Source organism: Apiospora phragmitis, assembly GCF_038363925.1.
Source record: "Apiospora phragmitis strain CBS 135458 chromosome Unknown utg000010l:1.0-9815664.0:1.0-9183399.0, whole genome shotgun sequence".
Taxonomy (NCBI): domain Eukaryota; kingdom Fungi; phylum Ascomycota; class Sordariomycetes; order Amphisphaeriales; family Apiosporaceae; genus Apiospora; species Apiospora phragmitis.
In genome coordinates this window covers 7,596,011-7,616,203 of record NW_027117409.1, presented here as the reverse complement: position 1 = coordinate 7,616,203, position 20,193 = coordinate 7,596,011, and the positions used below count along the sequence as shown (strand labels likewise).

At 52.6% G+C, this 20,193-nt stretch overlaps 4 protein-coding genes across 4 annotated transcripts; 2 read left to right on the top strand and 2 right to left on the bottom strand.

Annotated features, from left to right (window-relative positions):
- Positions 1 to 629: 629 nt before the first annotated feature.
- On the top strand, positions 630 to 2,271 carry PG994_012089 (RNA binding protein; the record flags this gene model as incomplete). The annotated part of the gene is made up of 6 exons (XM_066863498.1): positions 630 to 700; positions 1,218 to 1,252; positions 1,327 to 1,381; positions 1,453 to 1,519; positions 1,586 to 1,733; positions 1,796 to 2,271. 6 exons carry the CDS (start codon positions 630 to 632, stop codon positions 2,269 to 2,271), a joined length of 852 nt encoding a protein of 283 aa, XP_066712608.1.
- Positions 2,272 to 13,869: 11,598 nt separating this feature from the next.
- On the bottom strand, positions 13,870 to 15,190 carry PG994_012088 (kinase-like protein; the record flags this gene model as incomplete). Its single annotated transcript, XM_066863497.1, has 2 exons — positions 13,870 to 14,394; positions 14,462 to 15,190. The coding sequence occupies 2 exons, from the start codon at positions 15,188 to 15,190 to the stop codon at positions 13,870 to 13,872; spliced, it is 1,254 nt and encodes a 417-aa protein (XP_066712607.1).
- A 1,540-nt stretch (positions 15,191 to 16,730) lies between these two features.
- Positions 16,731 to 17,553, top strand: PG994_012087 (uncharacterized protein; the record flags this gene model as incomplete). Its single annotated transcript, XM_066863496.1, has 3 exons — positions 16,731 to 16,760; positions 16,879 to 17,152; positions 17,243 to 17,553. The coding sequence occupies 3 exons, from the start codon at positions 16,731 to 16,733 to the stop codon at positions 17,551 to 17,553; spliced, it is 615 nt and encodes a 204-aa protein (XP_066712606.1).
- Positions 17,554 to 17,850: 297 nt separating this feature from the next.
- On the bottom strand, positions 17,851 to 19,163 carry PG994_012086 (polysaccharide export protein; the record flags this gene model as incomplete). Its single annotated transcript, XM_066863495.1, has 4 exons — positions 17,851 to 17,937; positions 18,024 to 18,506; positions 18,563 to 18,829; positions 18,882 to 19,163. 4 exons carry the CDS (start codon positions 19,161 to 19,163, stop codon positions 17,851 to 17,853), a joined length of 1,119 nt encoding a protein of 372 aa, XP_066712605.1.
- Between the last annotated feature and the right edge of the window lie 1,030 nt (positions 19,164 to 20,193).

The following is a 20,193-nucleotide window of genomic DNA, read 5'->3' as shown; positions in this document are numbered from 1 at the left end:
ATTAACGTATGTGTGTGATGTATTAAATGTGTTTCGTATGCTGTAAACTATGTACCTACATATCATTGGGATGGATCACCGCTAGCTAGGCTATGTGTAGGACTAAAAAACCAAGCACTGAAACAGTAGGCTTAGCAGGCCCGGCAAGCCCAGCTTCAGCGCGTGTTCAGCAGAAGCTGCCCCACTTGCTTGAGGCCCATAGAAACCCAATTAATTGGCCGTAGCTGTAGGTTCGTACCTACTTGTACATACTTGTAGTGCATGCAATGCAACCTCCAGCAAGCTTACTTTGCCCAGTGCCTGACTAAGTAGGTGTTTGTCCATGCTCCTTGAGCTTTCTTCCATCCGACTTCTAACTCCAAACCACCATTCTTAAGAACATTCACACGAACGACGAAGAAGACGAAGCAGAAATAATGGATCGCAGTCTCGACGAAATCGTTGCTGACTCTCAGGTTGGTCCATTCCCCTCTGTCCCTTGATTTCTGAAGGCTCGATCACGATCACGACCGCGTTGTGCTGTGTTGTGTCATGCCATCAAGAGCAACAGCCGAGAAGCTCCAAGCTAACTTCAAACCCTTTCTCCCGACAGCACAAGAAGCGAGGCCCGCGACCTCGCCGCGGCGGCAATGGCGGAGGCAGAGACAGAGACAGAGACAACGGTCGCCTACGCGAGCGAGACTCGTACCCTCGCGATGGCGTAAGAAAGGCAAATTACATCCCGTTTCATGCACTCACCCACTGCGAGTTCATGCAATGCACCGCAAGGCAAGGAACCAACCACTGGAGGCTAACCGACATTGTTCTTCTGCTCTATAGGTGGATTAAACTCCTATCTCTCCTCCCCGTTTGAATCATCCCTCGAAAACAAAATCACCCCAGTCTCCATTCGCTCCGTCGGAACAGCAAGCTTTCAGCTCGAACAAGAACAAGATATGCATACATACCCTGCGAAACGCGGCTGGCTACACGATGTCAATACATGCTCGGAAATGCTGCCGACTCTGCGATGGAAGGAGACGTGGACGACGACGGAAAGACAGAGATACATAATATTGAATGCCCGGCTAACCAGCGCTCTCGTTCTGCGAGACAGTCAACTAGAGACGATTCGCGCCAGATGGATTCGTAAGATGAAAACCCTTCCGCCCAAACTTCAAGCCTGCCAGGCAATAAAACGAATCGAGAAAACTGACACTCTGCATGGTCCGCCTTAGGGAATGGGTCCACGATAAGTTCGAGGACGCCGGCTGTACGTAATCTACACGCTTCTGGTGTCGCCCGACAATACCAACAACCCATGGCTGACTTATATATCTCGGACAGCCTACGGTGGACGACCTCGCGGCTCTCGCAACCGATCTCCTGGACCTTCATCATCGTTCGTCTCCATTCGTTAGCCTGTCACTTCTTTAAGCCATGCGCTTGCTAATCCACCGCCGATCTCATCAGTGATGCGCGCGGCACCAAGGTCAAGGTCGACAACTTGCACTACGAATTGACCCAAGAAGATCTCGAGGTAAGCTGCGAGGAGGGGACTTTTCCTACCAGGCTAGACCCCTGACTAACACTTTTGGTTTTCCAGGGTCTTTTTGGCAAGATCGGAGATGTTACGAAAGTCGAGCTCCTTTACGACCGTGCCGGACGCTCGGAGGGAACCGCGTACGTGACGTACAATCGCAGCGATGACGCGAGGGAGGCTATTCGCGAATTCGATGGCGCCAACGCAAAGGGTAGGCAGACATGAACCCGGGTTCAGATCAGACTTGGGAAGCTAACAACCCCTACTCAACAGGCCAGCCCATTCGTCTGTCCATCATGCCCTCGGCACCTAGGCGCAACCCTTTCGACTCGGCCTACATGCCCGGCCGGTCTTTGGCCGACAGAATAACGGCTCCTGGCGGACGTTCTCGCTCATTGTCGCCCAATCGCTACTCGAACAGGGATCGCGATGTCGACCGCTATGTGCCCGGTGGACGATCCGGCGGCCGATCGCGAAGCCCCATGCGCCGTAACCGACGCGGAGGAGATGGTCGTGGTGGTGGCGACAGGGGAAGACGACCTGGTGCGCGACGCGAAACCCGAGAGAAGGAAGACCGCGATGGTGGTGAGCGCAAAGGTCGCCAAGGCCGGCCTAAGAAGACGGCCGAGGAGTTGGACGCCGAGATGGCCGACTACTTCGGCCCTGGCGAGCACGCCACGAGCGCCCCGGCTGATATTGCACCTGCCAACGAGGCACCGGCTCTGGATGACATCGACATGATCGAGTAGAGACGGTTGTTGCGCTACATTGTGTTATAGAAGAGTAGCGTTGCGTCACAAAGAAGTAGGCAGTTTGTTTTGCGCAATTGTTTGCGGTCTAGCGTCCAGATTGATATGACTGTGTAATGAAGCAGTATCAGTTCCTTTCACTTACATTTGGCCATCTTATGTTTCCTCGTGCAAAGGTGGTGTGGTGTGTATTGCCTGAAGGATGAGCTGTTTAAAGGGGAGTATTCAGTGGTATAGCATGTTGCCACGACTGACAGCAAGCCAACACGCGGTCTTTGGATGGTTACATTGTATAAGCAAGCCGTGCTTGAAATTGGCCTCAAAGCCTGGTGGTACAACCGCGCAACGTAAGTTGTATGACGTTATAATAAATGACTATAAGTGGTATCTAAATACACGGGCTAAAAAAGTGTGTGTGGTGGCAGAAGGAAGTCTGTCGTTCAAAGTAGTAAGATAATGTGTGTGTGTGGGTAGGTGGTCGTTTATATAATCATGATGGTAGATGATCATATCCAGTCGTTTCTTCGGTCGTCGTCCTCCTCTCTCTCTTTCACCGTTTTCTTCGTCCGTTCCTAATCTGGACGGGGCCCTTCCCTCGCTGTTTGCTTCGTCGCATCATCAAATGACTGCTCGTCTCGATTTCATTACTACTTCTCCCCGTCAGAATCAACGTCCATTTTATCTCCCCCAGCGCTGCTGGCTGTCGCGGTTGCTCCCCTCTGCTCCGTATGATCCGCGGCGGGACTGGCTTTGTCGTCATCCTCATGCCGGCTCCGCTCGTCCGAGTCCTCAGTAGTAGCGACACGGATCGTCTTCTCCTCCGTCTTGCCGGGCGTCAAACCACCACCACCACCACCACTCTCCTTGTGGGGCGGGTTGGGCGTGGTGGGCACAATGACATTTAGGACACAGTCGTCGAGATGCTCGTAGAACTCCTGCGCCGTCGCGAAGCGCGTCTGGCAGATCGAGCACTTGGCGTCTCCGCCACCCCGAGAGCTATTGCCCGTGATGATCATCTTGCGGCTATTGGGCGGGGTCTGTTCGACATTGTGGACGGCAGTGAGATGGCGTTTGAAGACATCCGCCCTGTTGAAGGCCTTCTCGTACGCCGTTCCCGGGCCTGGGCAGAAAGGACATACCATGGTTCCCTTATAATGGGTTAGGGCATGCCGGTTCTTGTCGTACTTCCTGGCGAACCCCTTGATATGGTACTCGCACGTTTCAATGGGGCACTTTTCCGGCCGCTCCTCCTGGTGAGTCAACATGTGTGCCGCAAGATCTTTGAATACTCGACCACAGTCCGGATGAGGACACTTGTTCCTGTTGTCCTCGATCTTGGGCGCTATGGGGCTACTGCTGTGCATCGCACTGTCGAGCGAAGGAGCTATTGATGGCGCGAGCAGAGGCCCCTGAGGGGGCGGAGGGAGGGGCAAGCCGCGGCGCTTCTAGGTACGAAGGCTGCCTTGGAAGTGCGAACTCTTCAACCATCCTAGCATCACTCTCTTCGTCCCCACTGTCGCTGTCGTTTTCGTTGCTCACATCGATGGACTGCCGTACTTCCCGCATCCAGTCCTTCAATATTGTCATGGGAGGCCAGTCTCCGCTCGCCTTGCCGCCCCGGTGTGGATTGAAATGTGCCCGTCGTAAGTGGGCGGCGGCATTGTAGTATGCACCATACCGTTTTTGCGTGACACAAGCTTTACATTTAGCAAGCGGTATGACAGGCTGAGGAGAGCTTGGACTATGGCTTTGTGGCTCAGTGCATACCCATCTCTTGACAAGGCAGCGTGCTTTGCATCCGTATGCCTCCTCAACTCATGCTCCCCACGGAATCCCTCCGGATATTCGTTGCATTTGGAGCAGTAGACGCGACGTAGAGGGGGCCGGTGGTAGGATGTCCTGAGTTTGCTGGGAGACACCAAGCCCCTGGCTATGGCTCGCGTGAAGGCTGGGCTTTCTCCAACGGTGTGCCTCCGGCCAGGCTCTATGCCAAACGCGGGTCCGCCAACTTCTGCTTCAGCCCTTTGTCCCCAGGCCTCGATCGGTCGCCATTCCGGCACGGGTTTCCGCGATTCGCCAAGCTGTGTGGCCACACTCGGGGTCTGGTACGACACAGTCCGATAGATTGGTGTACGCTGCCTGAAAAAGCCATTGAACCCAATATTGTCGGCCAGGTACCCGCTACCTAGGCCAAGTAAGAAGTCCTTGGATGAGCGGATTCCCCACTGTGACCACTCGTCTTTGCGAATGGCGCCTGATGTGGCTGCAAACAAGAACTTGTCGCTGTCGTTCATCTCCACCCCTGGATCGTCAAGTATCATCGGGGTCGACCAAGCAAAAACACTGACGAGGATCTTGTAGACACTATGCATTGCTGTAGCGCCCGTGGGCATTGGCATCGCTGACTGGGCATGAGCAGGACCCCCACGCGAAGGAGTAGAGATCAGATCCGCCAGAATCGTTCGCACGATGCTGAAGATGCACATAGACAGGAAAACCGCCAGCCAACTCTTAGGCTCCGTAAGCACCCTGCGTATCGTACTGCTCTCAAAAGACTGCAGAAATTGCGTCATGCAGTTATATATCAGTCGATTTCGTCCGTCATAATCAATATCCTCCGGAAGAAGCTGGGCGTTTGCCATATTAACATCCGTTCTAATAGAGGGTTCGGTCTGTTGCAAATCATAAAACAAAATCTCCCTGAGGAGCAACTTTGCCCGGTAAAGCACGGGGTATGTCTGTTTTTCCAGCTCTCGGCTAGGCGATAGATAACCGCTCAACTTGAACAATTCCCAAAACCGGAATGGTATGCCTTCGGCGTTCCAGCTGGCGGCAAGAACTTTGAGAACTGGGGGAGCTCGGTCGATGGGATCCTTCGAGTAGGCTGCAGTGGTGGGATTTGCGATCGGCAAAGAAGCCAAGTCCTCTGTCCACCAGAATCCATCATCAAAGTCGAGATGTGACTTAACCAATTCCGACATAGCAGGACTAACAATGTAAGTCCGCTCCAGGTACTCGTTCATATTGCGACGTCGCGCCATGGGAGACGTGACCGGAGTTTGAACTTGTCTTGGCGACAGAATCTCTATAGAATACATCAGCATGCCACCTCTATTCGAGCGCGCAAATCAAACTTACCTGGAAGCATGTAGTCGGCCAATACGAGTAGAGGACCGCGTTGACAACCTAGTACGCCCCAGAACTCATCACCAGCGGATGCCGGAGGTTCCGCGCAGAATGCACAATCATCTTGTGAATCGCACTATCCAGATATTAGCATTCGATCCCCTGAGCAGCAAAGCAAAGCTGATCACGGTTAGTCATACCGGCTTGGCTTGAACCTTGCATCGAAGACACGGTCCAGCATCTCGAGGGAGTCGTAACTCGCCAATGGATTCCAATCGCCCGTGGCCGACTCTACTTCGTTTGAGTGGTGGTAGGTCAATCTCGGAATCTATCGAACCTCGGTGTTGCATTGGCAGGTCGTTGCCAAAAGCGTATGCAACCGGGGGTTCTCGTCTGTCTCTGACCTGAGCGACGGGGGCCAGAGGAGCCAGATTCGGGGGAACCGAAAGCCGCGGTAAAGGGACCATAGAGTTCGCCTTGAGTCGGTCTGTACTGAAAAGCCGCGCAGTGGCTTGTTCCGGGAACACGACGTGTGGCACGCTATTCACCGAGAGCCCAGAGTCTCTCTTGGACGGAGTGCCGTGTTCTCGCATATGTTGGTCGCGGTCCTCGAAGTTGGCGAAGCCATATATGTAATACAGACATCGTTCGTCCCAGCACTTGAAAGGGGCCTGACTCCTGGAGATTACGGGTAAAGTCTCCCTCATCCTCCAGCTGCGGAAGACGGGGTCATAGAAGGATACATTCTTCTCAAGCCAGGTACTATACTCGGGCGGTGCATCGCTTTGGGCAGGATGCCTCAATGCCTCGAGAAAATTGGGGTCAAGTAAATCTAAGCCTATTCGGACCGGCACACGTCTTAGATGATGGGATCCCACAGAGATGTTGGTCCAGAAACAAAACAAACAGGTTGCTCTCACCTTGATCGATCAATGAGCTCTCAATGCATTCGCATTTATACTGCAGCGCCCGAGCTTCCTCGGCATCTGAGAGGGGCCGTATGGCGGCGGCGAGATCTTGGGGAGACTGTCAATGAAACTGGAACCGGTATTGGCATATACACACAGTAAAATGCATGTGTATATAGATGTGTGATGTGAACACAGAGAGGGAAAGAGGGAGAGAAGGACTGACTTTGGTTTTCTCATATGCCTCAAGTGCCCGAAGCTTGTGCCGCAGCATGTCAAGCTCGAGTCTGCTGTTGGGATCATGTTTGGCAGGAAGAAGTGCAGCTAGCTTGGCCTGGATGGCAGCTTGCTGTTCGAATAAACTTCTTATCGTGGGGTCTAGAGACTGGTCAAAAGCAGATGCGCCCGGAGTGTCGAGATTCTGAGAGCCGCGACCATCATGTCGAGGCTCAGCTGGATATGTGTTGGCCGCCATTTCTCCCGGTCTCTCTCATAGTACGCCGGCGGCTATCTCCCCTGTAGTCGGGCTTCTCTTTTTTGGTTTAATTTGCTGTCTATGTGTGTGTGCCCTTGCGTGTTCTGGCTCTTTCTCTCTCATTCGCTTTTTTCTCTCTTCTCACCTCCTCTTGGACCGGACCTCTTTGCCCTCCTTCACTCACACGTCGCACGTCTCAACTCGTGGGCGCGCACCCAAGCGGGGAGCTGACCTTTGGGAGCGCATCAACTGCTGATTAGTAAGAATAAGTGATCAGGATTTCCCAGATACATGATCAACGAATATACACACAGAAACACACGACCCGACAATAAAAGAAAGAAAGAAAAAAAGAGTATGTAGTTGAGTGGCTGTGGCAAAGATCCGGATGGGGTCGAGGAGAGGGAGGAAAGTATTAAGAATCTACGAAGAAACACAATATGCAACCGGCACCGCCTCATAGACCGTCGTGGGAGGATAAACAGCCAATAAGGTGGGAATGGAGAGCAGAACCGTACGACTCCGGTCAATGTGGGGGTGATGGGGGAACTTATTTTTCTTTTATCACCCCCTTTGGGTTGCAGCAATCTCCCAGTTGAGCAAATCGAGGAAATAAATTGCGAACTTGTCACGATTCGGGAAGTAGCAATAGGCAATTAGACGGGACAGGACAGGGCCAGTAGGAGAACAGGATCGGACAGGACAGGACAGGGTCAGCAGGGCAATTGGAAGAGGGAAAGTAAGGCCAGCGATAGGTGGGGCGGGCAAAAGAAGAGACCAGACCAAAACAGGCCAGCATCCCATCCCTCAACCCAGATCAAATTCAGTTCACTGACGGCTGCAACATGCCTAGTACGTACATACATACATGTACATACCTACATCAATGTCCATCTGGCTGGTAGGGGGCAGGTAATAGGTAGCTAGATAAAGAGGAAGATAGAGAGAGAGAAACAAGGATACATCGATACTGCATGAGTGTCGAGGTAGGTGATAGCGGCAGTTGACCACTTCATATTCCCAATGCTGTATGTATGTCGATGGATACAGGCTACACGTGCACAGCCGGTAAATATGTACATAGCGACACCCCATCGAGAGCACCACACGATTGACCTACCCGCGCTTGTGAAGCAGTCGAGTCGAGTCTGACTGGTCGAGGGAGAACAGGAAGTATCTCAGCTACACCTCCAGTTTGCCAGTCCCGATTGACAATATCCTACGTTACCCACAGTACTTCCCAAACGATACACCAGCCCCAGTCCAGCTCCGATGTGAACCCACAGGGCAGGCCAGGATCTGTCTTGGTCTTGTTCCCGGAGCTGGGGGGTGGTTGGGTCGGGGTCGGGGTATGTACGAGTAGAGGTAGTATGCAATGTGTGCATTCGGCTGCCATCACTCCAGTCATCGGCCTCTGTCTGCAGTAGGCTGTATGCAGGCCAATGATGCTACTCTATTGTACCGGTATCTATGCAGTGCTTTCCAGCAGCCAGGACCAGTCATATCGCCATGCTAAATCTACCTAATCCGCCTTGCTGCACGCAGGCTGGTCAGGCTTCACACGCGCACGCGAAAGAAGTCGGTCCGTCACGGCAGAAGAAGCCTATCGACCTGCCTATCGACCTGCCTACCTCCCTCTGTACGGTAGGATGGATGGGTGATTGGCAATGTCCATCCAGCCATCCACCTTTTCCTGCCATCCATCAGTACAGGACGGACGGACGTGCATCCCAATAGCAGCCTGGGAGAAAGCCCAGGCAGACCAGGCCAGAGCGCACTGTTCAACAGGAGGACATCAAGATGACTGATCAAATGCGGTCCGGCTGTTGTCAACACCAAGATAATGTAATGGGGCAGATCGCTTGACCATTTTGATGCCATAATCCGTACAAACCCCGTGTTGGCACTTGATGTACTCCGTAACGGCTGATGTATTGTTTGTCCTTGGCTTGGACCCCTCTTGCCCCATTGACTTCAGCCCAACGGTCAAGCTTAGAATTATTTTTGAGCGTCTTCGTCCTGTCAAAACAAGCCTGGGACGGAAGGAGGATTCAGACGGGTGAGGCTAACCCACAAAGTGGGTTGGAGCTAGAGCCGGCGCTTTTTTCCTTCCTTTCATTATTATTCAGAAACAAACACCAGGACTCAGTCAGTCGCTGTGATTGTGGTGGTATGTATCAGATTCAGTCATGGAAACTCCCAATGGCTGGAAAGACTGAAAGTACGGTGTACTGCTAATACTACCGCGTACAAGTCTCCATGGATTCACCCGAGCTGATCAGGACACCCTCACCTCTGATAGGAATAGTGAATCCAACTCCCTTATTCAGTCAAGGCTTGCATGTACCACTCGGAGCATGTAAGAGACAAAACGCCGTTAAACCCAGCTATCCCCAGCTCCCTCCCCCCATGATGCTGCACACATGGTTCGGGCGCATGCAGTGATTAGTCTCTGGGAACGAGCGGCCTTTTGCGCCTTGCTTGGGTCAATACCGTAGATAGTAGATGGTAGCTACATTTACTACACATGCAGCCGTGGGAAGAAAATGGCGATCCACGAGTAATACGAAATCCCGTCCAAGCCGCTAGCTGAGCTCAAGAGGCTACTGTTTTAACCTTTGGAGGGAAAATAGAAAAAAAGACACAGCTCCGAACTAGGTCGGTAGAAGAAGGAAGATGAAAGACTGACGCCGCCACGGCATTGGACAACCCGATTTAGGCGGCGGTCCTCGGGTTGATAGGCTCGAAGTCTCGTGGGCAACTAACTGTCTCTCCATCTCGGTAGATCCTATGCAGATGGCGCGGCGCCACGGCCGCTTCTCTGAGTTCTAGAGACGCTCTAGGCCCCGCCGGAGTACACGGGCAATTTGCAAGCTGAAGGGAGGGCAGGGGAAAAGCAATGCGCATTGTCGCAACGTATTATTCGCCCTCGCCCTCTCTCTCCCTCTCTCTCTCTTTGTACCCTTTCCTTCACACGCACGCGGCAGGCAGGCAGATAGCCTTCCCCCATACATAATACATCCGACGGATCATCGACGATCGACACTGGACGAGTCGTACCGACCACCGGCGCACACGCTGAAGCTGCACCTACCTGTTGAAAGGCGTCCACCCATCTGCAGCGCCTCGCAAACCCCTCCCTTGCCCAGCGTAACGGTCGTCCCCGCCACTGCCCAATAGGCTTCTCAGACTTAGCAAACAGGCTGCACAGCTTGCCCGGCTCGAGCTCCTCGACTGCCACTGGAGGGAGACGAGGGAGGGGAAAACGGCGATGGGGACGACGGGGTAACCCTACAACAAGCAGTTCCACCACAGCCCACTGAGCACCGAGTGCACCATTACTATGTACGTGCTTGTACTCTTTCGCATGACTTGCCGCTACGATATCAAGTTTGCAAGTCGAGGAAACGGGTGGTAGAGAGCACTAATTGCAGTGCATCAACGAGTCGTACATCCTTCCTTCTGGTACATCTATGATGAGCTCGACGAAACAGAACCTTGGGGACACTCGAACTCGAGCAGCTCGCAGCGAAGCTAGCTCTTCTTCATCCATCCTGCTGCTGGCGGATGTGCGGGCGAGGTTTGCGATAACTTCCGACAAAAATGAGCTGACGATGGTGCCGATCACTACTATAAAGGGCACCCCTGTCTCCTAACTGCAGCTGTTAAGGCGGCCCAGATAGGCTGCTCTGATATTAAGAGCCGAGATGCAGGCCGCGAAACCAGCAGCTGGCGATAAGGGAACGCGATAGGAAACCGAGCTGGTTTCGTGATTTCTTTGCTGGGGAATTTGTGTCGTGAAATGGCGGTGATCGAAATAAGCAGGTGGTGGTGGTGGTGGTGCATCCCATCCCATCCCATCCAATCCCAGATTCCCACCGCAGGTGCACGTGAGATTCGATTCAGCTCCTACAGGCCTATGCTTTCAGGCGTGAAGCAAAGCAAGCCGGCCTCGTCAAATCCACCAAATTGATGAATGTGCTCATCATCGCCTTGAGCCCACCCATCCCACAGTACTTTAGCTCGATGAAGAAAAGGACGCGAAGGTCGTTTGTAAATGGTTTGTAAAAACTTTTTTTTCCTGTTTCCGTCCGATCCCACTCATTAAAGCAGCAACACAAGATGGGAGCGGGCTTGTATCGGCACACATCATATCAAAGCTCGCCAAGACTGCCCAATGGTCATGATGGTGGGATTAATGTACAGGATATAGTACATGAGTGATTATCGTGAACATCAGCGTCAAGGTAGAAAGAAAGCTACTAGCAGTGGGCAAGGCACGCTCACGCCCTTTGCCAAGGCCATGATGCACAAGCTGTACGTAGGTGGTTTGTAATGTAGTTCTAGGTAGCGTCGTATCCCAGCCCCCTCACTCCGTCGACATGGACTGAGAGAAAGCGACGGCCCAGCCAGGCAAAAAGATGGGGATTATCCTCCGGCTCAGCTATCCCGCACGCCGAGAGGAGGGTGACATCGTGGCTTTGGAGCTAAGGTGGCATTCGCATCTAGAACTGCCGAGGTAAGCCTCCCTCCCACGCGCTCCGGCAGCTAGGTAACGTCTTAAAACGTTCACCTTGAATAGGTAGGTGCTCGGTTACCATGTCATTTCGCTTTTCACCTCTCCCTGTTTGCCCGAAGAAAGCCCTTCCACCCAGCTGGGGCTGTAGTGAGGCGGACGGGGAAAATATGATACGACGACAGATGACTGATGACGTCCAAGTCCATCCATCACCAACCCAATTTCCCACCAAGCTGGATAGAAGAAAACTTGTTTGCCCATTCTGGGACAAACCACAAACACGGCCTGTTTCGAGCAGACACGTGTGTCGCCAGGCATGGTCCCCTGGGACTGGAACTAATGACAGTAGGTCACCGAGCAGCAGCGCGCCAACACGATCGGAAATAACACCAGTCAGTTCCCCCCCCAAGAGACTGATCAAATCTGATTCTCAGATTGGCTCGCTTGTAAAGAAGTAGTGGAAGGCGATGACAAAAGCTAAAATATGCGACGATACGAAAAAGCTTCTGTATTTCGCCGCGCCACAAATCCAAGCGTGCATGGTCTAGATGGGCTGGTGAACAAGATACTTTGGGACTATATTTTCAGCCTGAATCTCAATAAAGTTGGCTATCATAACCGCGCCTCCAGCGTGGATGCTAGTAGCATATGTGATAGCGAGGTCTTCTCTAAAAGAACACGAGGGAGAGAGAGGGAAAGGGAGAGGGGGAGAGCTACCTGGATACAAGTAATCCATGCCTATGTCGTGTAGCATACCTGATACAAGCTTGCCATGCGCGCGGTATGCCTAAAGCCCGCGGTACGCTCCTTGGCTTCCAAGTGACGAACCAAAGAAATGGCTACAGTAGAAGTTGCTCTTGTTTATTTCACATTATATCAAATGTGGAGGTCTCAGTGAGTTAGTCCTTGTTGCAGAGGTGGCTTTATAGGTTGCCACATAGTGAAGCATAGGCTGCGCGCTCAGCAGCCTGGAACGTATACGAATTGTTTGCCCACCGTTGAATACATATATGAATATGTAACAAAGTCCAGAGCACGCAAGAGCACCACCGACTTATGATCAAAACATTCCCCGACTGTCTGACTGCATAAGTCCGTGTATATATGTGCATGTGTGTGTGTGTGTGTGCGTGTGTGTGTGTGTTCAGCCCTGCCGATAGCTAACAAGAACGTAGAGAAGGGTTAGCCTATCCGGGTGAGCTATTTCGAATGACACAACTGACCTGTCTGAGATCATACAACATCCAGCCTATAAGTCCCGCCATCATCCACTACATAAATATCGAGTGTTGCTGGGTGCAAGGGTGAGCCGGCCACCACCGGCGTTCGTTCAGCTTTCGTGGAGGGCAAGATGCGGTGACACAGGGAGACAATAACACACACCACTACCACATCTGCTTCCTGTCATCATCAAGTCATGGCCTGGGCCTTCTTGGTATGTTAGGGGACCACACTCTCAACCTCGACAACGTGCTACTAGCGACTTTTTGTGTGACGCGCGCGCCCCGGTCTCAGCCAACCACCATCCGGCGTCATATTCTTCCCCAGATGCCGTAGCTTGCTTGGCCATTACACAGCTTCGCGCGCGCCCTGCGGCGTGATACAATGCGCCATAACCTTGCTCTCCCCTTCTACCATGTGAGAAAGGGAGAAATGCTCGTAGCCGTTCGACGGAGCTGCCGACGACGCACGCCTATAAGATCTCTCCCTGCCTCTTCCCGCCTCCTTACCTACGTTACTGTCCTGTCTGTGTGAGCAAGATGACGGTACGCTGTATGCAAAAGAAAAGAGGAAGAAGATGATGGGAGCCATCATCATGTAAAGCACACTCAGATACACAGGCTCATCGAGTAACCTATAGTACAGGCCAGTTACAATCAAACAGGCTACAAGATAGAGATACTGCCGACCAACTTGAACGCCCACTTCGACCCGAACATTCTTAAGCCACGTTCATACTAGGTGTAGCAGGTTGCATAATGCAGCTCATAGTCCAGTTTCATTCGGGCATTCCGATCTACCTACCACCTCCGCCCTTTTTGACCACCATAGATGGTCCCTGAAAAGCAAGCAGCGTAGTTATAGAGCCCAAGCATCGCCGACGTCGCCACGAGCGCAGGTGGTTCACATGAGAAGCAATGTAATATGTTTAGATGGGTTTCATTTATCGTCACCTCTCGCCCATGCCGAGCAGTCACAGATACTCGATAATCCGTACTTTTCCTATTAGACGTTGAGTGTTGAGTTTCAACAAAGGTATATCTATTCGAACGCCGCGGGCCGTTTGTTGAAAAACATGCGCACACCCGATGCTAATGCCGCTCGCCAAAACGCAGTAGATAAATAGATCGCTTCTTCATGTCTCTGCCCTCCTCCTTTTCCTTCCCCCATTTTTGCTCGTGGGCAGATACAATGAAATCGCTCTATCCATTCCATGGGACCATTGATCTGATTATTAGTAGACAAGCAATAGACGTAAGTGGTATCTCATGCAAGTAAAATGTCGTTTCCTTCCGCACCCGCCGCCTCCCCCGAGAGCCTAGATCGGAAAGATTCCGTTTCGCTTCCTATTATACCTTCTCCTCCTCAGCCCACCGTTTCTCCCTTACTGGTAAGTCCTCCCCACTCTTCTCCCTCTGGCCGGTGTGCTCCGCCTTCCACGCCCAGTACTCGCCGAGCCTTATCTGCGCGTAGTTGGCATAATTGAAGTCGATTTGCGAAATGGTGGCCTGGATTAGAGCCCAAATGCCCCAGTAGAACCCGGGGAGTCCCCTGAATGCGTCGACTTCCCCGCACATCTTGTCGATTTCACTGTCCAGGTCGACATCCGCAGGCTTGCTGGGAAGCAGGGTAAAATAGGTCCGAACGTATTCTGCGATGAACTCTCGCCTTTGCGTGCGCGTTGGCAGCACGGTGAAGTCGCAGTCGAAACCACCCCACTCGGCAAAGTGGTTCGCCAGGTCAAACGCGGCAGGCGACGGGGTGGCGTACTCGTAATCGATGAAAGCCACCGTCTCCTCAGTATCTGGCGAGCCCGCGGCTTTAGGCTCGATGATGACGTTTCCACTCAGGAGGTCGCAATGTGCGAAAACAAGCTAGAGAAGTTCTACGTTAGTATGCTGTCTTTCCCCAAGATTCAAGATGATGGATGGGGCCACGAACCCCGTATTCTCCCAGACCAGGCCCCTGACTCAGCTCCTCTATAAGCCAAGAGAACTCCGTTTGCAGAGTCTTTTGTCTCAACATTCCCGCCTCTGTCTCTTGGGGGAGAGCGTGCAGCCACTTTTGCATCACGGTCCAAACGTTGGGTGGGGGCTTGTTCGGCGCAACCATAGCAGTAGAACAAGTACCGCTCGTCGAGTCTGCCAGGCCGTTACTCATGGCAGATTCGTTGTGCACACAAGGCATAGTAGCATGCCACTGCGCCAAGCGCCGGGCGACTGCTAGGTATACCCGTGGTTCCCTGAGATTCTTAGGCGTGGTGACGGTGCCGCGAAGGTAACGGTACATCATGCCGTTGGAGAACCTGGCGAGGAGCTCCGGAGCGAGGCCATGTTGCATGAGGAGCTCGTGGTTCTGTGTCTCGCGCTGCCTGTCGATCAGGACGTCGGTGCCGTGGCCGTATGCGCGCAGCAGAACGGCCTCGTTGTCTATGTCTTCTTTGGACGCTCCTTCTCTTCTATTGACCGCTTTCAGCAATGTGTTGGTGATGCCGTCTGTGAAGCGCGTAAATTCGACCTTGGCGCCGGGATCTGCCCAGTCCGGGCGCAGTGCGGTCACCAGCTGCCGTGCTGAGGTATCCGGGTTTCCAGGGTCGTACGATAGGTCTATGACGGGGATATGGACAGCGGCACCATCGCTGCCACCGCCGTTGACTGTTGAGGGAGGCATCTCGTCGTCGAACCAGGGTGAGGTCAAGGTTGGCTGGCGGTCGTGCGAATAAAGTATATGCCAAATGCGGCAGGTGTTTTGTTTAAGTCCCTATGTCAGTCAAGAATAGGAGCTGGGCTACAGATGGAACACCATGCGACTTATGGAATTCTGAGTCAAGATGTTTGTAAAGATGCGCAAGTCGTGTTAGTTGTAAAGTGAGAGAAGAACAGTCAATAGTTGTGTTTCCGTTTGTGGCTTGTTTGTATACTTGACGTAGGCAGTGCAAGCTGTCTGGTTGGAGGATACGGAAAAGGAGAAAACGTCATTCGGCATGGTGGAGGTAACATGAAGATCAAGGGCGTGCGCAGAAAGATAAAGGGTCAAAATTTACTACCTAGCGAATCGCGCCCCTGCAGGAACCGACCTAACATTTCTCCCATACTATTAGTTGGTTGGTGGGGTAGCACGGCTACCCCCCTATGTAGAACAAGACAAAGAGGGAAAGATCTCGTTCTTTGACTACATCTTGAAGTACATACGTGCGTGATATGGTGTACGTAGAAAACATAGATCGAATCCGATGGAAAGACGGTAAATATCTATCTCGATCGAATGCGGGAGAATTGTAGAAGCAAATGGGTCAGCCGAGAGATAGAGTGAGGGGAAAGGGGGGCAATGTACACACGAGATCGACTGCCTATTCAGGGCGTTTTTGGTTTTTAGTGTTGTAATAATGTAAGTGGGAGTGCAGGTTTCAGTCGCGATCGACTTGATAAGAGAGATAGCTAAAGTTCCATGCCTAATGATGGGAAAGCAAAACTTATCCCACCGAGATGGATTGGTCTTCTAAAATTCTCGAGAGATCCAACAAGTGCTACTCATTGCGAGCGTGCAAACGAAACAGACAGAACAATGAAGAGCTAAACAAAAAGGCTTCTATCCCATGTGAGTTGAGGCGTTCGTTCCACTGCAGAAGATTAAGTAATTTGATGGGGGTTTGGCCTATCCGCCATGGAGGGTGACAGGTGAAGGGTCCTCGATATTATGCATGGCAATGTGTAACATAATGCAGGTCAATCATCACATGCCAGAGAATAATGCATCCCTAGCAGATTGAAACGCCTCAGGGCGCGCGGTCGGGGGGAGGATCTGCGTCATAAGGAGGCTCGCCGCTCGCTAGGATGCTTTTGAAGTTCGTGGGGAAAGGTAGGCTAGCCTCTTAGTTTAGTGGCCTGCCGCAGCACCTATTCCCGATTACGATGACTCCCAGACAGCCAGTGCCGAGCATGTGGACATGACATGGGACAATGCCACTTGCCGACGACACCATGATTACCGGCGATTCGGGCCACCATGATCCCAACAACACCGCCCACGCATGATCCGATTTCTTCTATCGCAGCCCCTTTTCCACCACGAGTCAGGCCCAGCGTAGGAGACGAAAAATACAGTTGCAGGACAACATCAATGAGGCCGTAGCGACTTCCCGACATTTGCTCAGAGCGCCTTTCCCTTTTCGCGCCCGCTCGCAACGACACCCACGAATAGCCGAGGCACCATGTCATCACCCGCACTCACGAACGTCAAGGTGTGTATTTCCAATATCGTCTGCATCACCACCACATAGGCGTTCCTGTCCGACTATTATGGCAACTGCCGCGCGACTTTGATTGCTAACCATCACCACTATACTACCGCGACAATAGAACTCCATCGAGCGCTTCCTCCTCGATCCAGCGAACCATGACCTCCTCGCTATCGTCAAGGGCGCCCGCAATGGCGCCGTCTACGGAGCCAAGGTGCGGTTCCCGCACGCGCTGGTCATGGTGTTCCTGTTCCGCTCCGGCACCGTCCGCCAGAAGGTCGACCTCGTCCTCAAGGCGACGCGGACGCACGCGCGCAACCTCGCCAAGTTCGCCACCATCTACAAGACGACGTGCTACCTGCTGAAGCACTACGGCGCCACGCCCGGGAAGGAGGGTAAGTTGCCTACCTTCCCCTTTATATTGAGAGAAAAGTCGGAGAATAACGAGGATGATGATGACTGATTTCGGGGAAAACAAACTATAGGCAAATACGACACCCTGCTTGCCGGTCTGATCGGCGGCTACTTCGTGTTCGGCGGCCGGTCGCCCAAGACGGGCAAGATCTCGTCGGTGAACCAGCAAATTGTCATCTACGTCTTCGCGCGCGTGGCACTGGCCCTGGCCCGCCTCGCCGTCAAGCCCGGCCATGGCCTGCCCGTCGTGTCGCAGGAGCGGGCCTCGGCCAACATCAGCCACTACGCCTGGCCCGTCTTTGCCGCCACGTCATGGGCTCTCGTCATGCATCTGTTCCGCTACCACCCCAGGACCTGCAGCCCAGCATGCGCGGCAGCATGAACTACATCTACAAAGAGTCAGATCAATGGAATAGTCTGAGGAATTTCATCTGGCATAACAAATAAGTGTGCTGGCTTTGTACGAGTCACTAGAAAGTATACTTTATATATGGCAACGGCGTTCTGGGGCATTTTGACATTTATTCGTCTGCGTGGTCAGTTCCAGAGGGATCCATACACAGGGCGGCAGTTTGGACGAGACCATTATCACATGAGAAAATAGAGAATGTTTCTACAAATGCTTTCCTGCTACATTTCCATGCAGGGGGGTATATATTATGTTACGATGTTGAACTCCTTACAGATGCTTCCAACCGTTGGACCACATGATTTGCATCTCGTTGATCAGACAAGCCTCGCCGGGCTCATACCGGGGTGGCTGACCCTTGGAGTCTCTGTTGCCCACTGCTCTAATCTCTTGCGAACGACTCGCGTCTCGAGATTCGTCTGGATCCCGACCCTCCAACTTACGATGCGGTTTGCCCAAGCCCCAACCACGGTCCAGAATGCACCCGGAAAGTAGGCTTTCTTAATCTTATTGTAGGCCTTTACGTTATAGCCCACACGGACATTCGGGTTCAACCAGACGCCCTTCTGCGAGCTCAGGTAATTGTCCGCATGGATGAGACAGCATTCTGATCCCTCCAGGTGTAGGTCTGCTAGACTATCATCAATGCCACGGAACTGCAGTGGTGGATTCGCATAGTAGGGGGCCGAATCGAATACGACAATTCCGTTCCAGCAAGATACTACCGGTATAGGTTCGTTGTGTAACGCGGCGTCCTTGGATACGGGTGACTGGAACCAGGGCCAATACAGCGAGCCAGTCTTCAGTCCCATGTCGTCTCGAAGGGCAAACGTATCGTAGTACAGGGGTGGTGCCTTGAAGTCCATGGAGCAAACAGCAGCATAGTCGCCGTCCCGGGTCTCGAATAAGGTAACGATATCTTGCGTCTAGTAGATAATGAGACAAGGATTTGTTTGCGTGTAGGCATGGATGCAATACTTACGTCGAACACAACATCATTCAGCCAGAGAACCTTGTCGAAGCGCCTGCCTTGCTCTTCTAGCTGTTTGAGAGGTGCCATCGCCTGATTGCGCACGCGCGAAAGGTAGGGGATGCGGCGCAGCTCGAACTGATCTTCCGGGGCATTCCAGATCCATCCCGGCTCTCGTGGGGCTGTTGGATCGGGTCGCGCATCGATTTCGTCCAGCTGCTCCCAGACGGTCATGCCTAGGCTGATATCGTTCGTGACCCCTCTGGCGTCCAGGCCTTCCTTGAGTTCCATTAACGCATCCTTGGTGCCTTCCCTGCGAGCCGGACTCGACAGCCGAGAAATGGACATTGGGCGCCCCGAGATAGTCGACTAGTCCAAGCACTGCTTCATTCCATGCCTCCCTTTGGATCTTCTCGGTGTTGCGGTGCACGGAGACTAGAAAGACCGAGTTGTTGGCGGATTGGTGGACGGCGGCTCGGGGCTTCAGGGTCGATCGCTGGGTGTCGGGGCGGCTGTTGATGAGGTGGATGGCGTCGACGAGGAAGAAGAAAACCAGGACATAGAGAATCCGTCGCAGGTAGGTGCGCCGGAACCGGCGGTATGTTACAATCATGAAGAAAACGGTTGTATTAGGGAGTGACGGGGAAGAGAAACAGGAAAATCAATGGGAAGCAGTGCTATCGCATGCTTGTGGTATAGGACAGGACAGGACAGACGGCACTTCTCCTCCCATCTACCACCCGAGTAATGAAGAAAGTAGGGAAATATGAAGGAGACTCATCGAGACGCCATGGAACGAAGACCCCGTATGCCTTAGGAAACGATGTCGTAAGCCCCAGCTACACTTATGTCTTGGTTCGATCCAGGGGTGAAGCGGAAACGGGGGCAGACGACACTTGTATTCGCAGCACAAGCACCTGAGCCTTGCAACCATGCACTGCGTCCCTTGGCTGCGACAGGGAGTGAGGGCTGCTGAAGGTTCCGCAATTAGGGGACGAAGCCCGTTTGCCAGTGGGGTAGCACCTTACTAGACAGAGGTAGCGTACCTGTAGCATGAGCCGAGCCCCGAGTTGAGGCTTCCAGTCAACACTTTGCATCATTGATGGTTCATAGCAGCCAATTTGAGATAACAGCACATGCACATGCATTCAGCTGAGCTGGGGAAGCGACAGTTACCTTAACAATTTAGTGCGTACGACATAGTGGGTGGCACTTGCACTTCCCCAGATTTGGGAACAGGCGGATCTGGTTTGTAGGATGTACGGGAGGTAGAGATCAACTCTACTACTGCAACAGGCAAACTTGAATAGACTGGCCTCTTGTGCCTTGTTATTGACCATTATATTAGTAGATGATGGATGATCGATATGTTCACAGAAGATACCGGTGTACCAAGGTAGGCAAATATTCAAATAGAATATCATGTGTAGATATATACTGAGATTTGCACGTTGATAGAGTCGGGTATTACCTACCAACTAGGAGCGCTGGGGTTGTACAATAGGTGGACCGTAATTGGACAAGTGATACCCCAAGAAACCCAAGGTATGATGTAATCGTGCCCAAGACATGGAATATACAACGTGAGGCATGTGCACTCTTGAGAATACCTACCTCCTAGTATACCGATAGCCAGAACCGTT